This window comes from Aquarana catesbeiana, linkage group LG13 (assembly GCF_042186555.1).
Source record: "Aquarana catesbeiana isolate 2022-GZ linkage group LG13, ASM4218655v1, whole genome shotgun sequence".
Classification (NCBI taxonomy): Eukaryota; Metazoa; Chordata; class Amphibia; order Anura; family Ranidae; genus Aquarana; species Aquarana catesbeiana.
The window spans coordinates 30,625,778-30,645,930 of record NC_133336.1 but is presented as its reverse complement, the minus strand read 5'-3'; the positions used below and the strand labels follow the sequence as shown (position 1 = coordinate 30,645,930).

The window sequence follows — 20,153 nt, the reverse complement described above, 5'->3', positions numbered from 1 at the left end:
CTTGCATCCCACATTATTTTTAACAGGAAACTGAGCTCTATAGTGAAATTCAGTATTTTTAAATCCTGTTTTGAGATTGATTTTTCAAAGCAGTCAGCAGCGGGGTTCTGTCAGATTAGCACACCTGTGAGATCAGCAGGTTCGCTGCTGCTTTTAAAATTCAACATCTAAACAGTCAGACGGATTTTTAAATACTGTATTTCACTATATACACTCAGTTTACTATTAAAAATAAGTGTGAAATGTAAGCCTTCTGTGGGTGTAACAAGATGCCCGCTTGCCAACTTCTTACTGTATTCTTACTGTGGACGAGTGTGGGGTGTACCAAGATGTCGGCGACTGAACGTCACTTCCGTTACAAATTCTGAGGAGTCGCCTAATCTGACGAAACAGTTGGTTCGACATTTTGTCCGGACACCGGTGTGTCACCTGATCTACACGTATCCGCCGGTGATTCGGCGAGTCATCAGAATTTCACCCTCACGCCTGTTCCTATTCTTATCGGAACCGGAAATGTCGCCGTTACATAGAACCGCCGCCATATTGTTGGTTCCACACAAATGTTTAGAATTTAGTTGTGTGGTCGATAACCAACATAATGGCGGCGCTCTGCAGAGGCGACACTTCCGGTTCCGTGCACCCACCATTCCGTTAGGTTCCGCTGATAAGAATGGGGAAGAGGAGTGTGAGGGCGGACAGAGGGGACAGGTGAGAGGAATAAAGCAGGATGTGGAGGGGTGTATATACTGTACAGGGTGTGTATATAGAAAGAGAGGGTTCATGTTCTGTGTTGTGTTTTATAGGGGTGTATATACAGTGTGGGGGGAATAGTATGGAGTGTATAAAATGCATGGGGGGGGGGGGGACTTAAACGGTATATAGTGTCTATATATGATATAGTGGATGTATATATACTGTATGGAGTGTATATACTGTATGGGGGTGTATGGAGTGTATATACTGTATGGGGGGTGTATATACTGTATGGGGGGTGTATGGAGTGTGTATACTGTATGGGGGGTGTATATACTGTATGGGGGGTGTATGGAGTGTGTATACTGTATGGGGGGTGTATGGAGTGTATATACTGTATGGGGGGTGTATGGAGTGTGTATACTGTATGGGGGGGGGTATATACTGTATGGGGAATGTATGGACTGTATATAATGTATGGGGGGTGTATGGAGTGTATATACTGTATGGGGGGTGTATGGAGTGTATATACTGTATGGGGGGTGTATATACTGTATGGGGGGTGTATGGAGTGTGTATACTGTATGGGGGGTGTATGGAGTGTATATACTGTATGGGGGGTGTATGGAGTGTGTATACTGTATGGGGGGGGTATATACTGTATGGGGAATGTATGGACTGTATATAATGTATGGGGGGTGTATGGAGTGTATATACTGTATGGGGGGTGTATATACTGTATGGAGTGTACATACTGCATGGGGGGTATATAGTGTATATACTGTATGGGGGGGGTATATACTGTATGGGGAATGTATGGACTGTATATAATGTATGGGGGGTGTATGGACTGTATATACTGTATGGGGGGGTGTATATACTCTATGGGGGATGTATGGAGTGTACAAAACGTGTGAAGGATTTACATTTTGTATAGAGTATATGTTATATATGGGTAATATTAGGGGTGCACCGACTTGGTTTTTTGGTACCGAAAATGAAAGATAAACTAGGCCAAAAACCGATATCGAAAATGACTTATACCGAAAATGACTGTTTTTAAAAAATATTTTTATACAGGAGAGAGACTGGGGACATGGTACAGGAGATGGTCAGAGACTGCAGACATGGTACAGGAGATCAATGCAGCCTCACCAGTTCCCCTCAGATGCAGCCTGCCCGATAAAAAAAAAAAAAATGCATGCACAGTGTTTTCCATGTATTCCAATGGCTCTAGTTCACACCATGCAGTCAGTTTCCGGTGCGGAATCTGACTGCATGGTGTGAACTAGAGCCATTGGAATACATGGAAAACACTGTGCATGTATTTTGTGCAAAAAAAAAAAAAAAAAGCGCTCAGAACTGCATCTGGTGTGAACTGGCCCCAAGCAAGCTATCTTTACCTCTACTAGCAATAACTACTTAACCCTTCCCCATTCTATCAAATGGCGATAAAAACCTAGCTGGGTCAAAATTAAGATTATTTATTTATTTTTATTTTTTTATGGCCAATAAAGGGAGTACAGCCTTTGGCCTGTGACCTGGTTTTATATAGCATGGCTACAGTCACACAAGCGGCTAGAGGTGGATAGTTTGCCGTGTTCAGAGGTGAAATGACTCTTCCGGACGCAGTAGCACTGTGTGGGCACATAAAACTAGTGGATTAGCTGCGGACAAAACTCTGCAGTAATGCTTGCCCTGGGCACACGCTGTTCCCCTCATGCAGCCTGCCAGTGTCTGGATGCAGCCTCACCCATGCCCGGATCAGAGTGGCGATCTCCGTGTGTCCTGGAGCTGTGAATTGAATTGCCCAGGCAGCTGCAGTAACAATGTCCCGCCTCCTGTGATCAATGTCCCGCCATTGGATCAGTGTGCCGTCTGTCACAGGAGGCGGGACATCGTTACTGTAGCTGCCCGGGCAATTCAGTTCACAGCTCCAGGACACACGGAGATCGCTGCTCTGTGGGGAGGAAGGGAGGAGAGGACGAGGGAGGACTGGGGCGAGCCAGGAAGATGGCCCCGCAGTGGGCGGCACCAGAAGGCGGGGGCCCACCCACTGCAGTGGGCGGCACTAGGGGGCGGGGGGCCCACCCAGAGTGGCACCAGGGGGCGGGCAGGCCCCACCCCCATTTTCGGCCCCATTATCGGCAAGAATTCTCTTTCGGCAAATTGCTGAAAAGGCCATTTTCGGCCGATATGTTTCGCTAGGTTATATATATATATATATATATATATATATATATATATATATATATATATATATATATATATATATATATATATATATATATATATTGTATGGGGGTTGTGGGGCGTCTATATACTGTATGGTCATGTATTATGTGTATAAGAAGTATGTACTGTATATGGGGTATAAGTACCGTATGGACAGATCATATATAAGACTTATAGACGGTGTTGTAGTACATATTGCTGTCTCAGCCTCGTTCAGTGTCAGTTCTTTTACAGGCCTCGTCTGGACTGGATCTTTGTGCGGCGGTTCTTGGCTCTGCAGTCTGTTCTCTTCCCACAATGGACAGCCCGGAATACGCTGATGATGATGACACTGCTGATAGTGGCCTTGACAGGTCAGTGGGCGATTTCCCTCCCCCCCCCTCCCGTGTACTTCTCATTTGTGGGATAGGATGGTGCTAACCCCATATGTAGCACTAGCAATGAAATTCTGCATGTACAGAGGGCCATCATGTGTGATGGGCCTCACCTTTAGAGGGTGTTCTGAAAGAGGAAAAGCTAGCTAATATTAGACACAATGTTGTTGAGATCTCTGTGTATGCAGAAAGCCTCTGAGATTGTACAAAGTGAGGAGTATTCTTGTTATCCGTAGTAACGAGTCAGCAGATTTTCAGGTTAATTTTCCAGCCTGTGCCACAGGAAAAGCAGAATCTTATTGGCTGTTCCCAACACCAGACCTTTTCCTTCATTGGGAAGTCACTGGACGATCATGTGCTTATTATGGTATTTTACAGGGTTGAACCAGCGACATTCCCTTCACATCATACAACTAATAGGAGGAGTGTCCATAGTCCACCTAACTTGTGTCATCTTGCCTCCTCCCCTGCAAAGCCTTGCACCATGCTGCCGCTTTCCCCTGCCTCTATAGCTCCCTTCTTTTAGGCCTGACATTGCTGTTCTTTAATGCAGACTGACTCATAAATTGTTTCGACAATGAGAGGAAGATGGCCACCCAGTGCTATGTGATCCGTGCGCCCCCAACCCCCCCCCCCCAGTAGCTGGATGAGTGCCCCTGCCAAACAATGGGCACAGTGTCCACACAAGGTGAGGGCACACACAGGTCTTGGGTGAGTTCACCTAGTTTGGGGTTTTTGTTTAGTCACCTCTGGCTCTCTAATGCCCCCAACAGGTGGATTTATCTGCCACCAGGTCCCTAATCTTGCAAAGGGGAGTCCTGCTAACCAGACAGACCTGGCAGGGACTAAAACTAATATATAGGGAATTTATTCAAACTAGAACAGACAAAAACAGTTGGGCATGGCAACCAATTGGTTTACCTTTCATTTTCAAACCTAAGAGCCCTTTCACATTGTAGCCGTGGCCGCGTTAGCAGTAAAGCGTCGTTTTACCGTCATTTTAGCAGCGCTTTTCGGCCGCTAGCGGGGACCTTTTAACCCCTGCTAGCGGCCAAAGAAAGGGTTAATAGCACCCACGTAGCGGCGCTGCCGAAGCGATTTGCAGGTGCTTTGGCAGCGGTGCCCATTCATTTTAATGTGAAGGAGCAGTGTATACACCACCCCAAAGATGCTGCTTGCAGGACTTTTTTATGTCCTGCCAGCGCAGCACCCCAGTGTGAAAGCACTAGGGCTCTCACACTGGGCCTGCAGATGAGGCATTTCTCAGGAGCTTTACAGGTGCTATTTTTAGCGCTAAAGTGCCTGAAAAATGCCTCCAGTGTGAAAGGGTCTTAAAGCAGAAGTAGACCTATCGACCTACCAGCTAAAAAAACAGTAAGGCCCCTTTCACACTGACCGACCGAGCCGTTGCTGTCTCTCCACTGTGAAAGCCCCGAGGGCTTTCACACTGGAGCGGTGCGCTAGCAGGACGGGAAAAAAAGTCCTGCTAGCAGCATCTTCTGAGCGGTGAAGGAGTGGTGTATACACCGCTCCTGCCCATTGAAATCAATGGGACAGTGCAGCTATACCGCCGGCAAAGCACCTCTGCAGAGGCGCTTTGCGGTGTTTTTTAACCCTTTCTCGGCCGCTAGCGGGGGAATACCAATGGTAAAGCGCCGCTAACGATAGCGGCGCTTTAACGCAGACCCCGCCCCAGTGTGAAAGGGGCCTTACATTCCCGGCACGTGCCGGGAATGTAACTGTAACATTGCCTGTGCTCTCAATCAAAATGTCAAACCATCCAATGGCTGATGTCATAACTGATCACATGTGAAGCATCATGGCAGGTAAAGATGGCAGCTTCCTTCGCTGGAAACTATAGGAGGGTTTACTTCCACTTTAACTGATCTAAAAGTTAGAAGCTGATTGGTTACCTTGCAAAGCTGCTCCAGATTCTGTCTGCTCCAGTTTTGATAAATCCCCCCTATAGTGTTTTATGGCTCTATAAGAGTAATGCCCCGTACACACGAGCGGAATTCTGCTCAAACTTGCCTTGCATACACACGGTCACACAAAAGTTCTATAAACTTTCGACCGTCAAGAACGCGGTGACGTGCAACACTACGAGGAGCCGAGAAAATGAAGTTCAATGCTTCCGAGCATGTGTCGAATTGTTTCCGAGCATTCGTGTTTTTTTGCGCGTCGGAATTGCATACAGACGATCGCATTTTGTCGGATAGGAACTTTTTCCAACCGAAAAATAGAGAACCTGCTCTCAATCTTTTGCTGGCTGGAATTCCGCCAGCAAAAGTCCGATGGAGCATACACACGGTCGCATTTTCTGAACAAAAGCTCACATCGGTCTTTTGCTGGCGGCATTTCCGATCGTGTGTGCGGGGCATAACAGACGCTGAGAGGCAGTGACAAGGATACCTCCACTCATTCTAGAATATTGTAGTGAAGCAGGAATAGTTCTTTGTGAAACAATAAAGGGCGCAACAGTAGTGCAGTTCAAAAAACTGGATAATCAATATGTGAATACACAATTAATTAACGTGAATTAAAAGTCCATATTAATGTCCAACATTGCTGTGAAACGTGAATAAATGGATCTTCTATATTTACTCCAATCACCGTGTAGTACTAAAATGCAAAAATGCTTCAAATAAAGTTTTTCACCAAGTGACCACCAGGCATGTAGTAAACAGAAAAAATTCCTTTCATCCGATGTATCCCTTCATGGGTTTTATAGCTTGGGCCCGCTAATTGTGGATCAACCAGATCTCAATCCAAGCGAAAATGGTATATACAGTGGAACCTCGGATTGCGGTTAACGAGCGTTTCACAATACGAGTACTGTATTTCTAAAAATCCTAACTCTGTTTGCAAGTGTTGTCTCGCAAAATGAGCAGGGTTCAGGCTAAAGCGGTGTGTAGTACCGCTTTTGGCCTGAGGTGGGGGGTGCCGGAGCCGATCGTCGCCGTTCGGAAATGCACGGAAAGGCCCGAGGACTGTTCTGCTGACCTCGGAAAGGCTCGTGAACGGAGTCTTTCCGAGGTTTGCCGACGTGTGCTCGGGCCTTTTCGGGCATTTCCGAGGCCCTCCGGCGCCCACCCGCCTCTGGCCGCATTGCGGTATTGCATCCCATTGAAGTCAATGCGGAACGCATTATTTTCATTTCCATTGACTTCAGTGGGAAACCTCGCTTTGATATGCGAGTACTTTGGAGTACGAGCATTCTCCTGGAACGGATTATGCTCGTGATCCGAGGTTCCACTGTACATATGGGTCACTCCTTAGTAAAAACAGCTTACATCCAAATCATCTGCAAAAAGTGGCCCCACCATGAAAAGCCACAGAAAGGCATGGATAGTGTAATAAAGTTTTTAATAGCTTAAAAGGCAGCACTTACAAATCCAGTTCATTCAGTGTAAGGTACAGAGGATATAAGATGCAGCTGTAGAAGTGAGCAGAAGCCGGTCCGGCACCATGCAAGTGTTCGTAATGCTCGGCGTGTGGCTCAGCTGTGTGCGGAAGCAGAGGACTCGTGTATTGCGCGTCGAGCCTCACTTTCAATATATTTCACGCTCGTGCGCACGTCATCGGGAATAGTTCTTTCTCTGCCTTATTTATTAAATATGTCACTGTCAGAGCCTTCACATCACTTAATCATACTCTTTTTCTGGTTCTGCACAGGGCAGCTGGTCATCTACCAGGTTGGCATTCTGCCCAGTCAGTTCTATGGTATCCTGTCTGATCGAGACCTGGCCAGCTTCAGGCGTTTGGCCGTAGTGGCTGTTGCGCTGATCCTCGTCATTTCCTTGGTGAGTTTTCTATTCCATTTATCCACCGGGAATGTCTTCTGTTCCGCTAACCTTATCTGACCAGTCAGATTTCAGTGTTACCCCGAATATCATTCATCAGTCTGTCAAGGTCTCCCATATCCTGTGCACCCACCAATCAGACTTCAGCATGCTGGGAATACAGGGGTGGCTTGTGATGACTGATGTCTGTTGCTTTCTATTATTGTTTGTTGGGTGGTGAAACTATCTGCTGGTGGGGGAGCCAAATTCAGGATCTTTGTGATGGTGTGAAGAATCAGCCAGGTTTTCCCGCACTACCACATGGAGTGAACTTGCCAGGAAGCCGGCACTGCACAAGGCCAGTCATAGGCAGTGTGTCTATGGGCAGCTGCCAGTCAGTAGAATGCCTTGCTGTCTATGATTGGCGATATGCAGTGACAGCTTCCTGGTGGGTTTGATGCAAACACACCTGAGCCCATCACTATTAAACAAGTGTGAATGGTGTGGTTAGAATTTTACTGGTGATACCAGTATGGCACCATATAGATTATACACAGTGCATCCAGAAAGTATTCACAGCTTTTCACTTTTTCCACATTTTTTTTTTTTATGTTACAGTCTTATTCCATAATGGATTAAATTCATTATTGTCCTCATTCTACAAACAATACCCCATAATGACAACGTGAAAGAAGTTTGTTTGAAATCTGCAAATTTATTAAAAATTTAAAAAACGAAAAAAATCCTATGTATATAAGTATTCACAGCCTTCGCCATTACACTCAAAATTGAGCTCAGGTGCCTCCTGTTTCCTTAAGATGTTTCTACAACTTGATTGGAGTCCACCTGTGGCAAATTCAGTTGATTGGACATGACGGGTTCGATCCGATTTATGCCCGAGAACATTCTTATTGTCTATTACTCCTATCCATGTGCCAACAGGTCAGTGTATTGCTCTAACCTGTGTGTGCTGTATACTTTGTCTTTCAGCTGCGCAGCGCCGAGCAGTACATCAGCAAACTGGTCTATGTAAACTGTCGGAAGGTGATGACGCAGTATCTGCACCAAATTTACTTCACCAAACAAGTCTACTACACAATAAGTGTGGAGCACAGCCATGTTGATAACCCGTATGTGGCACTGTGTGTGTGAAGGGGGGGGGGGGGGGGGGGCACTGTGTGTAGGGTACAATGTGTAAAAGAAGGGCGCTGTTTGTGGTGTGCTGTAGACATTGAACTCAGATACATATTTTTTTTTTTTTTTTGTCAGAGATCAGAGGATGACGCAGGATGTGGAACGTCTCTGCCGGGAACTCACCGGTTTCGCCAGTAAAATTCTTACCACACCTTTCACACTTGTCTACTACTCCTATCAGTGTGCCCTCAGGTCAGTGTATCAACTCTACTTGGTGTGCTGTAACGTGTGTGTGTGTGTGTGTGTGTGTGTGTGTGTGATATTTGCTAATTTCACCCAAAAATATATCTGAATCGCCCCATAGTTTAAGAGCCCAGTAATACAAGCTGCAGTAATTTGTCTCTTCTGCCTTCCGCAATGGTACAGTTTCCCCACAATAGTTTTGTGTCTCTCTGTCCCTCTTTCAATAGTGGGGTCTTCCCACAGTAATTTGTGTCACTACCCCTCCCACAATGGTAAGATTTCCCCCACCCCTTTCCCACACACACAGGGCTGTAATGAAGGTGACGCCATCCCACAGCCATAGTCTCCAATTAATTGTGTATTCTACATTAAGAAGTGTTCGTCACCGTTATTACCTTTTTTTTGTACCTCTTGACCTTCCCTCTTAGGCCCCTTTCACACTGGTCAAGCTCAACCCCTGAAAAACAACCCCACACCGTAATCCCCCACCCCCTCCACCAAATGATTTGGACCACTGCACAAAGCAAGGTCCATAAAGACATGGATGAGCGAGTTTGGGGTGGAGGAATTTGACTGGCTTGCACAGAGTCCTGACTTAACCCGATAGAACACCTTTGGGATGAATTAGAGCGGCGACTATGAGCCAGGCCTTCTCATCCAAAATTAGTGCCTGATCTCACAAATTCTCTTCTGGAAGAATGGTCAAACATTCCCATAGACACACTCCTAAACTTTGTGGACGGCCTTCCTAGAAGATTTGAAGCTGTTCTAGCTGCAAAGGGTGGGCCAACTCAATATTGAACCCTGCGGGAAGACTGGGATGTCATTAAGGTTCATGTGCGTGTAAAGGCAGGCATCCCAATAGTTTTGGTAATATAGTGTATATATGTACCATACCTGGCGATCCCCGTAGAAGCTGGAAATCTCTGTAGTAGACACCGCTACTGCCGTGATCACTGCTAACTTCCAGGTCCCTATGCCCTGCAGCTTAGTAAACACAGGAGGTCATTTGCTCAGCACAGGCTCCAATCGGAGAACAGTTTGCGTTTTCTCAATGAATGCAAAGTGTTCTCTGACTGCGTGAGGTGGAGTGGTGGGACAGTGACATCATAATCTTTGAGAGTTTCTCAATGAATGCAAAGTTTTCTCTAAATTGGATGAGGTGGAGAGCTGGGGCGGTGACATCACAAGCTCCACCTTATCCAATCAGAGATCATTTTGCATGTCGAATGGGCTACCTGTGTATATATTAAGAAGGGCAGCCTTTCAGCACAGTCCTGAAAGCTAGCTGTGGTCACTATAGTAGCTGTGTCCACAGGCATCGAACCTGCATTATTACATTTGTTCCAGCTGGACCAACGTAACTGTGCAAAAATATGAATACCTGGAGTTCAGCTTTAAAGCGCAACTAAAGTTCCTTTGTAAGAAACTGCAAGCAGGCAGCCTTTAATGGCAAAGGAGACATGCAATATCTTAATTTATTATTAAATGCCACTGCCTGCTTGCTGCGTTCTCCATCAACTATAAACTAAGTTGCACATGTGTAGCTCAGCTTACAACGCTGGCCAATGCAACAAAATAAATAAGTAGTCTGGTGCCACACCTCCATCCCTAAAAACATATACAACAAAACATGATTAGCCCTGGAACTTTAAGTGAAGTGAACGCTCGTGGCCATTGAATGGAGTAAAATTTAATTTCTGAATGTTATTAAAGATCGATAAATAGTCATCGTACAAGAAATGCTCGGACAAAAATGCCAAACTGATTAGTATTAACTACATTTTGAAATACATGCTTGAAAATTACAGGTATTGATACATAGTAGTGCATAGGCATCCTAAAAACTCCACGCGTTTTGTGAGCTACTTCTTCAGGAGTGGATGCATATACAATATATCTATAAAATAGAATATCAAATTTAAGAATATCAATTGCATTAATAATTATCTAACAAATAATAGGGGACCCTGTTGGGGGGACACCATACTTAACAAATCGGCTGAGCCAGGATACCAAAGCTGGTTTCCCATCAGGTGACGGCAAGGTACGTCTTGCCCGGGAGCTGAAGGGGTGGGACCATAAGAGACCCACCCAGATGGAAACTGGATATAATGTGTATAGGATAAATGTATCCCTTTTGTGTCCTTCCATGTCCATCAACACAAATAGCCACTGTAACAAAGGAGTATACATGTCTCAATAATATATGGCGGTTTACTGCAATAGCGTTACACTAAATAAAAAGATGTATAGGTCAAAAAATGACAAGATGCGGTGGTGACATGAGCATAGAGACAGAAGAGGGATGATCAAAGGTGCAACCAAAATGTGCAGGATATGAAGAAATGAGTGTATAGAACAATGCCATCTCAAGAAAGTGATAAGAAAAAAAAAGATGGTGTGTGTGCGAAGAGAGGGGAAAGAGAAAACTGCCAAACCAAAAGATATAGTTGAATGATGGGTATAGAGATGTGATCATGTATACCCACTAGAGCTGCAGGATTAATTGTTAAAGAATCAAGATCGCGATTCTACCCCCCCCCCCCCCCCTTGCGATCTTAACACAGCATTTCCTCAATTCATTGCAGAGAGTTCTCTGCTCAAGCCAACAGCTGTCAAAGAAAAAAAAACCCCAAAAAAACAGGCAGCCTGCCAAGTTTATCACAACATTGCTTAGGCAGAGATAAAGAGAAACTTTGTAATATTTTGTTCTTTCAGATCAAAGGAATGAACTTCTGTATGTAGATGAGGGCGGTTTAAAGACTAAACCTTTTTTCTGACACTTGTTGCTTACAAGTGAAAATCAGTATTTTTTTTTTTGCTAGAAAATTACTTGGAACCCCCAAACATTATGTATATTTTTTGTTTAGCAGAGACCCTAGAGAATAAAATGGCAATATTTTGTTGTTGCAATATTTTATGTTGCACTGTATTTGCACAGTGGTCTTTCAAACGCAATATTTTTGGAAAAAATACACTTTTTTTTTTAACAAAAACAGTGGTGCTTTATTGTTGTAATAAATAAGCAGAGTTACAGAATACCATTTAACAGAGTACAAAACACTACATATGTGGATTATATAATTGAGGATAGGGAAAATAGTATGCAAAACCTGCAGGCAATACATAGGTTAATAGTACCATTCTCAACAAGTACCGTCCACCCTCCACCCTCCAAAAAACCCCCTCCCCAATTGGGTCAAATGATCATAAGGAATTGAATTTTTCTTTACGAGGCCATCCACGGAGCCCAAACTTTTTCAAATTTCCACGGACAGCCACGGTTTATATATGTCATTTTATACATGGGAATTACTGCCTCAATCTGTGCCTCCCAGGCTGAAAAGGATGGAGGGGAAGAATCTATCCATTTCATAAGTATTTCTTTTTTGGCATAGAAAAGAAGAAAGGAAATCAGTAATTTAAGATGATATGGCCTCTGCTCATCGTCATGTATCCCCAGCAACGCCATGGCCGGTAAGAGCGGGATAGAGGTCTGCAATCTGGAGTTAATTTCACCTACTATCTTAGTCCAAAATAGTGCAACAATTGGGCACTCCCAGAACATATGTATAAATGTGCCTATATGGACTTTGCATTTAGGACACATGGGGTCTCTCTCAGGAAATATGCGATGGAGTCTCTGTGGGGTATAGTAGACCCTGTGTATAAATTTAACTTGAATCAGTTTCTCCTTGGATGCTATCACCAATTTCGGGCCATACTCTAGACAGTCCTCCCATCCCTCTCTATCCAGCGACGGGATATCAGCCCGCCATCTTTCCCATAATTCATTAATCTTAGGGGAATCTCTTCCCAGCAACGCATTATATAGAGAGGATAGGGGTTTGGTCAAGTCTCCAGGGGATAGGAGATCTTCGATGGGGTCCGTCTGTAATAGGGGAGTTTGCGGGAATTGAGCCCTGGCTGCATGTCTCAGCTGTAGGTACCGGAAACCCATCCAACGGGGCAGTCCGAATTTAGCCGTAAGCTCATGTAAGGAGAGCAGTTGTCCCCCAGACATTACGTGTTCCAACATGGTTACACCATATCTGGCCCACACTTGCGGGTCCGGAACCATACGGAAGTGTTTAAGTCGTGGGTTCCCCCATAGGGGATGAGCTGGAGACAATTGGCCAGGTCTCAAGTATCTGCGCCTAGCCGCCTCCCATACTCTCCAAGTTGCTCTAGTAGGTCCAGGGACCCCACAATATGCCTTGGGTCCTCTATAGGGAAAATTCCGAAGGTCCGTCAGGGAACCCAGAATATTCGCCTCGAGACAGGTTGCCACATTGGATCTAGAACCCTGGAACCACCAGTGCACCGTCACCAACATAGCCGCCCAAAAATAAATCTGGAAATTTGGGAGGGCAAGTCCACCCAAATCTGCAGGCAAACATAACGTAGTACGTGCCAACCTAGGGTTTCTCCCCGACCAGATAAAGGAGCCCACTATACGGTCAATCTCCCGAAAAAATGAGGCGGGGACCCAGACCGGGCAATTCCTAAACAGATAATTAAATTTCGGCAGTATCATCATTTTAAGAAGACTAATGCGACCCAGAAGATTCAGAGGAAGACTCTCCCAGGCAGCACATTTCGAACGTAGGGTGTTCAGGACAGGGGCCAGGTTTTTTACAATAAAATCAGAGAGATTCCTAGTGATCACAACTCCAAGATATTTAAATTCCCCAACCCTTTGTAGTGGGGAGGAGAGGGGTCCAGAGTCAACCTCATCATCTATAAAAAATAGGACTGATTTGGTCCAATTTATTTTAACTCCCGAGAGTCCACCAAAATTGTCAAAGATACGTAGGGCAGCTTGAAGAGAGGGCCCAGCATCATTTAGGTACAATAATGCGTCGTCGGCATAGAGGAAGAGGCGCTCCTCCATCATACCCACCCGCAGGCCCAGAACGTCCGGTGCACTCCTAATGGCGATTGCCAGAGGCTCCAGCGCCAGGGCGAACAGGCTGGGGGAGAGCGGACATCCCTGCCTCGTACCACGAAACAGATCGAAGGAGTCTGAGACCCAATTATTGGTGCGAACCCGCGCCCGGGGGGATCGATACAGCAATCGTACTCCGTGAATAAATTTGGGGCCGAATCCAAATCTACGCAAGGTCTCCCATAAAAATTTCCACTCAACGGAGTCGAAAGCCTTCTCAGCATCTAGAGAGGCAATAACCCTGGACCCCATGTTATCATGCGATGTTGCTAAGTTAAGGAATAAGCGCCTAATATTTATGTCTGTGCCCTTGCCTGGCATAAATCCCGTTTGGTCTATACCCACTAAGTCTTCTATGACGTGAGATAGTCGGGTGGCCAAGACCTTAGCAAAGATCTTGGCATCGACATTAAGCAATGAGATGGGCCTGTACGATGCGCAGTCAAGAGGGTCCTTTCCTGGTTTAGGAACCAGTACAATAATCGCCTCATTCATTGAGTCAGGTAGGGCTGGCAGAGTTGCAAATTTAGAAAGCAGTGAAGTCAACTTAGGGGCCAGTAGTTCAGAAAAATTAGAGTAAAATTCAGATGGTAACCCATCTGCACCCGGGGCCTTTCCTCCCTTGAGATGTCCCATGGCAACCTGTATCTCCTCAAGTGTGATGTCAGCCTCCAGCCCCTCCCTTGCCTCCTCAGACAGAACAGGAATAGACAGGGAGTCAAAAAAAGAGGACATGGATGATTCCGATGCAACATCTCTAGAGGAGTAAACCTCCTGAAAATATTCTCGAAAACGGTCATTAATATTAGCAGGGGCAGTAAGGATCTGGTCAGTATTGTCTCTAATGGAGCCTATGGGGGTTGAAGGTATGTTTCCCCTAGCCAGCCACGCGAGAAGCTTCCCATTTTTACCACCATGCTCAAACACTCGTTGAGCGGAGTATAACAAAGCCTTGTCCGTCTGGGCCATCCTAGTGGTGGATAAGTCACGCAGAGCTTTTCTCCACGCCCTGTACCGACCCTCTCCAGGAGCAGAAATATATTCAGCCTCCAACCTGCCTGCCAGTACCTCCAGCTCATCTATGGATCGAGTAGAGTCACGCTTGAGCCGGGTGATACTATGACCATACTCCCCTCGTATCCAAGCTTTAAATGAATCCCATACAACAATAGGGGCAACTGAATCAGCATTGTCTGTCCAGAAGTTACAGATAGAGGCCGTCAGGGGTTCCAACAGTCTCTCATCATTAGCCCAGAATCTGGACAAGCGCCACAAACGAGTTCCTGGTGGAACAGACAGCGTCAGTGTCAAACACAATGGTGCGTGATCTGAAATTCCCCTGGGAAGCACAGATAGGTCGTGTACATATTGTAGTGCAGGGCCCGAAGCATAGACAAGATCAATTCTGGACAGTGTTTTGTGTGAGGCTGAATGGCAGGTGAAGACTTTCAGTGTCGGGTACAGGTGCCTCCAAACATCAGTGAGGGCAAAAGTTTCCGCCCACTGCCTGAGCTCCGGAGTGTCCCGAGCCGAGGATTGTAGCCGGTCAAGTTCAACCAGCGGAACCATGTTAAAGTCCCCCATAAGGTATACCAATGTGGTATCAAATTGCACCGCTATTTGCATGATTTCGTGAAGGACCCTGCCAGAAGCTGGCGGAGGAACATAAAGCCCAACTAGTACCACATTTTTATCAAATATAGTAGCATGTATAACAACAAATCTCCCTTCTTTATCTGTTTTTACCTCAAGCAGCGTAAATGGTAATGTTTTGTGGACCAGGATGCTAACCCCCCGGGCATAGGTAGAAAAGGTGGAATGATAATTAAGGCCCACCCAGGCTTTCCTAAGGCATACCGTTTTGTTTTGCAGCAGATGTGTCTCCTGGAGAATACAGATCTGCGGGTTGTGGGAGCGGAGGAAGCGAAACACCAGGGAACGCTTAACAGCAGTATTAAGCCCCCGAACGTTCCATGAGATTACCTTTAACTCAGCCATGAAGTATGGGGTATATTGGATATGCAGTTATGTAACATACCAGACAGGCAGCATCCCAGTCCAGCCACACATATAATATTATACATGGCACTGTATAAATGGTTCTGTTCGAAAAAATACACTTTAATGAATTTAAAAAAAAAAAACAAAACTAAACAGTAAAGTTAGCCCAATGTTTTTGTATAATGTGAAAGATGGATGTTACACCGCGAGAATCGAGAGAGAATCGTGATCTTTATTCCAAGCAAAAAAATTGTGGGGGTTATTTACTAAAGGCAACTCCACTTTGCACTACAAGTGCACTTGGAAGTGCAGTCGCTGTAGATCTGAGGCGGACATGCAAGGGGAAAAGACAGCATTTTTGCTTGTACGTGATTGGATGATAAAATCAGCAGAGCTTCCCTTCGTTTCAGAGCTTCCCCTCAGATCTGCAGCGATCTACAGCAACTGTACTTCCAAGTGCACTTGTAGTGCAAAGTGGATTTACCCATAGTAAATAAACCCCTGTGATTCTCATTTTGGCCAGAATCGTGCAGCTCTAATACCCACCATGAGTTGTGTGAGAGCCTTCAATTAGAATATATGCCAAATATACCTCTATACCTATAAGTGGACATCAATGTTACCATGTACATGCGGCAAAAGGAGAGTGTGCGAATGCCAAATCGGCGTCTGGCCAAGTCTCTGAATGCCGGCATAAATAGATTATGCGCAGAAGTGACGTCATCCTGTGCCAGCCAATGCAGAGGCCTGAAGATTGGCGCTCAGAAGACGATGCCGGCGAGGGAACGTTGGACAGGTGAGTATTGACCCTTTAGTTCAGATTTAAGCTGCTGCTCTGGCTGGTTTGCCCCATGTAGCTGTGTGCTGCCTCTCCTTTTTGGTGTGTTTTCCAGTCAATAGACCGATACCATGTGTGTTTCATTTCTTATTCTATGTTCCTTCATGTTCACAGTACAGGCTGGATGGGTCCTGTGTCCATCTTCGGATATTTTGTGGTTGGATCTCTGGTGAATAAACTTCTGATGGGTCCTGTTATCTCCAGACTGGTTGAGCAGGAGAAGCTGGAAGGTGATTTTCGGTGAGTGTGGGTTGCGTTCCTGCCTGTCAGTTGAGGGGTCCTGTGAGCCAGAGTGGCTTTCCTGCCCCCCAGGTGAAGGGCCCAGTGATTTGTGGGTGGCATGCTTCCTGTAAGTAGAGGGGTCTGGTGAGTGTAGATGATGCTCCTGCCTGTCGGGTGAAGGGACCAGTAGGTGTTTGATGGCGTTCCTACCTGTTGGGTCGGGGTGAATGGTTGAAGGGTCAAGTAAGTGTGGGTAACTTCCTGCCTATCAGGGTGAATGGATGAGGGACCCAGTCTTGAGGCTACATGGAGGTAGCGGGACTATAGGGAACTTTATCGTGGTTGGCATGACTTGGCAGCCAATGAGTAGCAGTAGCTGTGCATGTTTCTGTGAGCTGGCCTCTCATATTGTGTGACAAATTCCATCTTTCCACCAAACGGACATTTATGTATTTTCTGTAAAATGGTTAGTTTGATCTCTAGTAATGTTCAGTCAGCCCTGTGATATTCAAGTCACCTCTCCCTGGCTTTTCCTTCTGCAGGTTCAAGCATGTACAGATCCGCGTTAATGCCGAAGCTGCAGCCTTTGCCAGGTCAGAGTTTGGGATCAGTCTGATGATATGGGGCTGAGGAGCAAATTACACAATACATTTCCATCAGCCAGTTTGATTCCTTGTTTATTTTTTGCTGGGAATATGTGTCACATGACCTTAAAGTGATGGTGTTCTGTTCCAGAGCCGGCTGTGTGGAATATGCCAGAACAGAGCGCCGCCTAAAGAGCCTTATTGCCACCCAGAAGGATCTGATGTATCGGGAACTATGTCTGTCCAGTGAGTAGGGAAATGTGACACCAGGATTTGGGGGTCATTGTGGAACCTTGGCTAGGGTCAGCCAGGTGAATAATTATTTGACCTCTCTTGCCGACAGTTGGAACAAACACCTTTGATTATCTGGGTGGAATCCTGAGTTATATGACTATTGCTATTCCCATCTTCTCTGGAGTGTACAATGACCTGAGTGCTGGTGAACTGAGCGAGCTTATCAGTAAGGTAACAGTCCTCCCCCCCCCCCCCCCCAGCTGATTTATCCTATCATACCTCCACCACCCTTTACTCCTGCTACTCCCCCTTTTACTCTTGCTACTTCCCTTTACCTCCCCACCACCATCTCCCCAACATTACTTTTTTTTTTTTTTATCCCATCTACAATCCCTCTCCTTAACCTTTCTCCCCATCTTCTTTCCCCTTTTAACTTGCCTTTTTTCCTTTTCCCTCTTCTTCCCCCTCTTTCTCTCCTCCCTTTTTTTTTTTTTTTTCTTCTTCTCCCATGCGGTCTACTTCTTCCCCTTCTTCCTTTTTTTTTTTTTTTTTTCTTCACCCGTCCTCTTTACCTCCTTCCTTGTTTCTTTCTCCACCCGTCCTTTCTACATCCTTCCTTGTTTTCCCACCCCTCCTCTGTACCTCCTCCCTTGTTTCTCCACCCGTCCTCTCTATTTTCTTTCTTGTTTCTCCACCCGTCCTTTCTACATCCTCCCTTGTTTCTCCACCCGTCCTCGCTACCTACTCCCTTATTTTTCCACCCGTCCTTTCTACCTCCTCCCTTATTTTTCCACCCGTCCTTTCTACCTCCTCCCTTGTTTTTCCACCTGTCCTTTCTACCTCCTCCCTTGTTTCTTTCTCCACCCGTCCTTTCTACATCCTTCCTTGTTTTCCCACCCCTCCTCTGTACCTCCTCCCTTGTTTCTCCACCCGTCCTCTCTATTTTCTTTCTTGTTTCTCCACCCGTCCTTTCTACATCCTCCCTTGTTTCTCCACCCGTCCTCGCTACCTACTCCCTTATTTTTCCACCCGTCCTTTCTACCTCCTCCCTTATTTTTCCACCCGTCCTTTCTACCTCCTCCCATGTTTTTCCACCCGTCCTTTCTACCTCCTCCCTTGTTTTTCCACCTGTCCTTTCTACCTCCTCCCTTGTTTTTCCACTCGTCCTCTCTACCTTCTACCTTGTTTCTCCACCTGTCCTCTTTACCTTCTGCCTTGTTTTTCCTCCCATCCTCCTTTTACCTCCTCCCTTGTTTCTCCACCTGTTCTCCTCTACCTCTTCCCTTCTTCTTACTCCTGCCCCCTCTACCTCCTTCTTCTTTTTTTTCTTTTTTTTTTGTCCTCCCACCTCTTCCCTTCTTCCTCCTCTGGCAGTTCTTATGCTGGGTGTCTCTCCACAGAATGCGTTTGTTTCCATCTATCTGGTCAACTGCTTCAGTCAGATCATCGATTTATCCAGCAATCTGTGTGACGTGGCTGGATACACACATCGGTGAGTGCAGAATAGGAGAGACTGTGGTCAGTGGATTGTATGACTTGGGGTGGAGCGGTGTCTGTTGCGGAGAGGACATAGAGAGGGCTCTTATTGATAATAGTGGTTTTAAGTGCTCTGGTCATTGAGGGTGGTGCGTTTGATGGTGTGGGAGGGGCACTGCCCAGTGATGGTTGTGGTGAATGTGATATGTGGGAGGAACACTGGTGATAGTGAGAATATGTGAGAGTGGGGAGCTCTGGGTAGGTAAGTTTATGTGAGAGAGACTCCCTTTTTAATGATGGCAGTGGTATATGTGGGAGGGGCTCTAGCCAGAGATGGTGGTCATAAATGTTATATGTGCAAGGAACTCTAAACAGTGATGGTGGTTGACATGATATGTGGGAGGGGTTCTGGCCAGTGATGGCAGTGGTGGGTGTTATATTCGGGAGGGGTTCTGGCCAGTGATGGCAGTGTTGGGGGTTTTTGTGGCAGGGGTTCTGCCCAGGGGAGTATGATATCTAGGAGGGGCTCTGACCAGTAATGGTGGTGATAGGATATGTGGGAGTGACTCTGGACATTGATGGCGGTGGTGAGTGTCATTTGTGGGAGTGACTCTGGCCATGGGAGTATATCTGAGAGGGGTTCCGGCCAGTAATGCAGATGATATTATATGTGGGAGGCACTCTGGCCACCAATAGCGGTGGTGTGTGATTTGTAGGACGGTCTCTTGCAGATAATTGTGGTGTTGAGTATGATATTTGGGAAGTGCTCTAGTTAGTGAAGTTGTTGGTAATTTGCATCTTCTCAGGATTGGGGAGCTGGTGGAGGTGATGAAGAAGATTGTACAAGAAGACAAGGATTTAAGTCCAGAGGAGGAAGATGATGGGTATGTATTGTCATTTTCTGTATCTAACATTCCACTATATCTGCATTTTTGGGGGTACTAATACCTGAAACTCTATCTGTATATGTTAAAGTGTTTGTTCCTGACTCTCCACTGTCTGTAAGTATGGGGATGTCCTTAGTGGATCCTATAGGGTTGATTTACTAAAGGCAAATGGACCAGGATGGCGCTGGGAGCAGACATGTAGTGTCTGAGCTCCCGGGGACCGGCTTCAAAATCGGCTTTTATTGGGTGCAGACCCATCTATACCAACAGGTCTGTGTCCCCACTGCCTCAGTGTCACCTCCGGGGTATGCGTGGGCAAAGATCGCAGGCAAAATCCCATCGCATGGCCACAACACCTAACACCGCTGGTAAGGCCGCGGCCTCGCCTAAATCCTCTGCCCGCATGGAGACCCAGCCTGAGGAGCCCAAACGGCTGCCTGCCACGGTGGCGGACTTTAAAGCGGTCATGCAGGCGATCACTACCCTGACCGATAAGGTG

The 20,153-nt window shown here is 46.1% G+C and overlaps 1 protein-coding gene across 1 annotated transcript in view; it reads left to right on the top strand.

Annotated features, from left to right (window-relative positions):
• The first annotated feature begins 553 nt into the window (after positions 1–553).
• ABCD4 (ATP binding cassette subfamily D member 4) overlaps positions 554–20,153 on the top strand; it is a 38,679-nt gene continuing 19,079 nt past the window's right edge. The window contains exons 1-11 of the mRNA XM_073610029.1: positions 554–708; positions 3,163–3,281; positions 6,978–7,105; positions 8,075–8,214; positions 8,354–8,470; positions 16,366–16,491; positions 17,016–17,066; positions 17,209–17,303; positions 17,401–17,522; positions 18,692–18,783; positions 19,574–19,651. Coding sequence (XP_073466130.1) covers positions 671–708; positions 3,163–3,281; positions 6,978–7,105; positions 8,075–8,214; positions 8,354–8,470; positions 16,366–16,491; positions 17,016–17,066; positions 17,209–17,303; positions 17,401–17,522; positions 18,692–18,783; positions 19,574–19,651 — 1,106 coding nt within the window. The 5' untranslated portion in view covers positions 554–670. The remainder of the gene's footprint in view (positions 709–3,162; positions 3,282–6,977; positions 7,106–8,074; positions 8,215–8,353; positions 8,471–16,365; positions 16,492–17,015; positions 17,067–17,208; positions 17,304–17,400; positions 17,523–18,691; positions 18,784–19,573; positions 19,652–20,153) is intronic.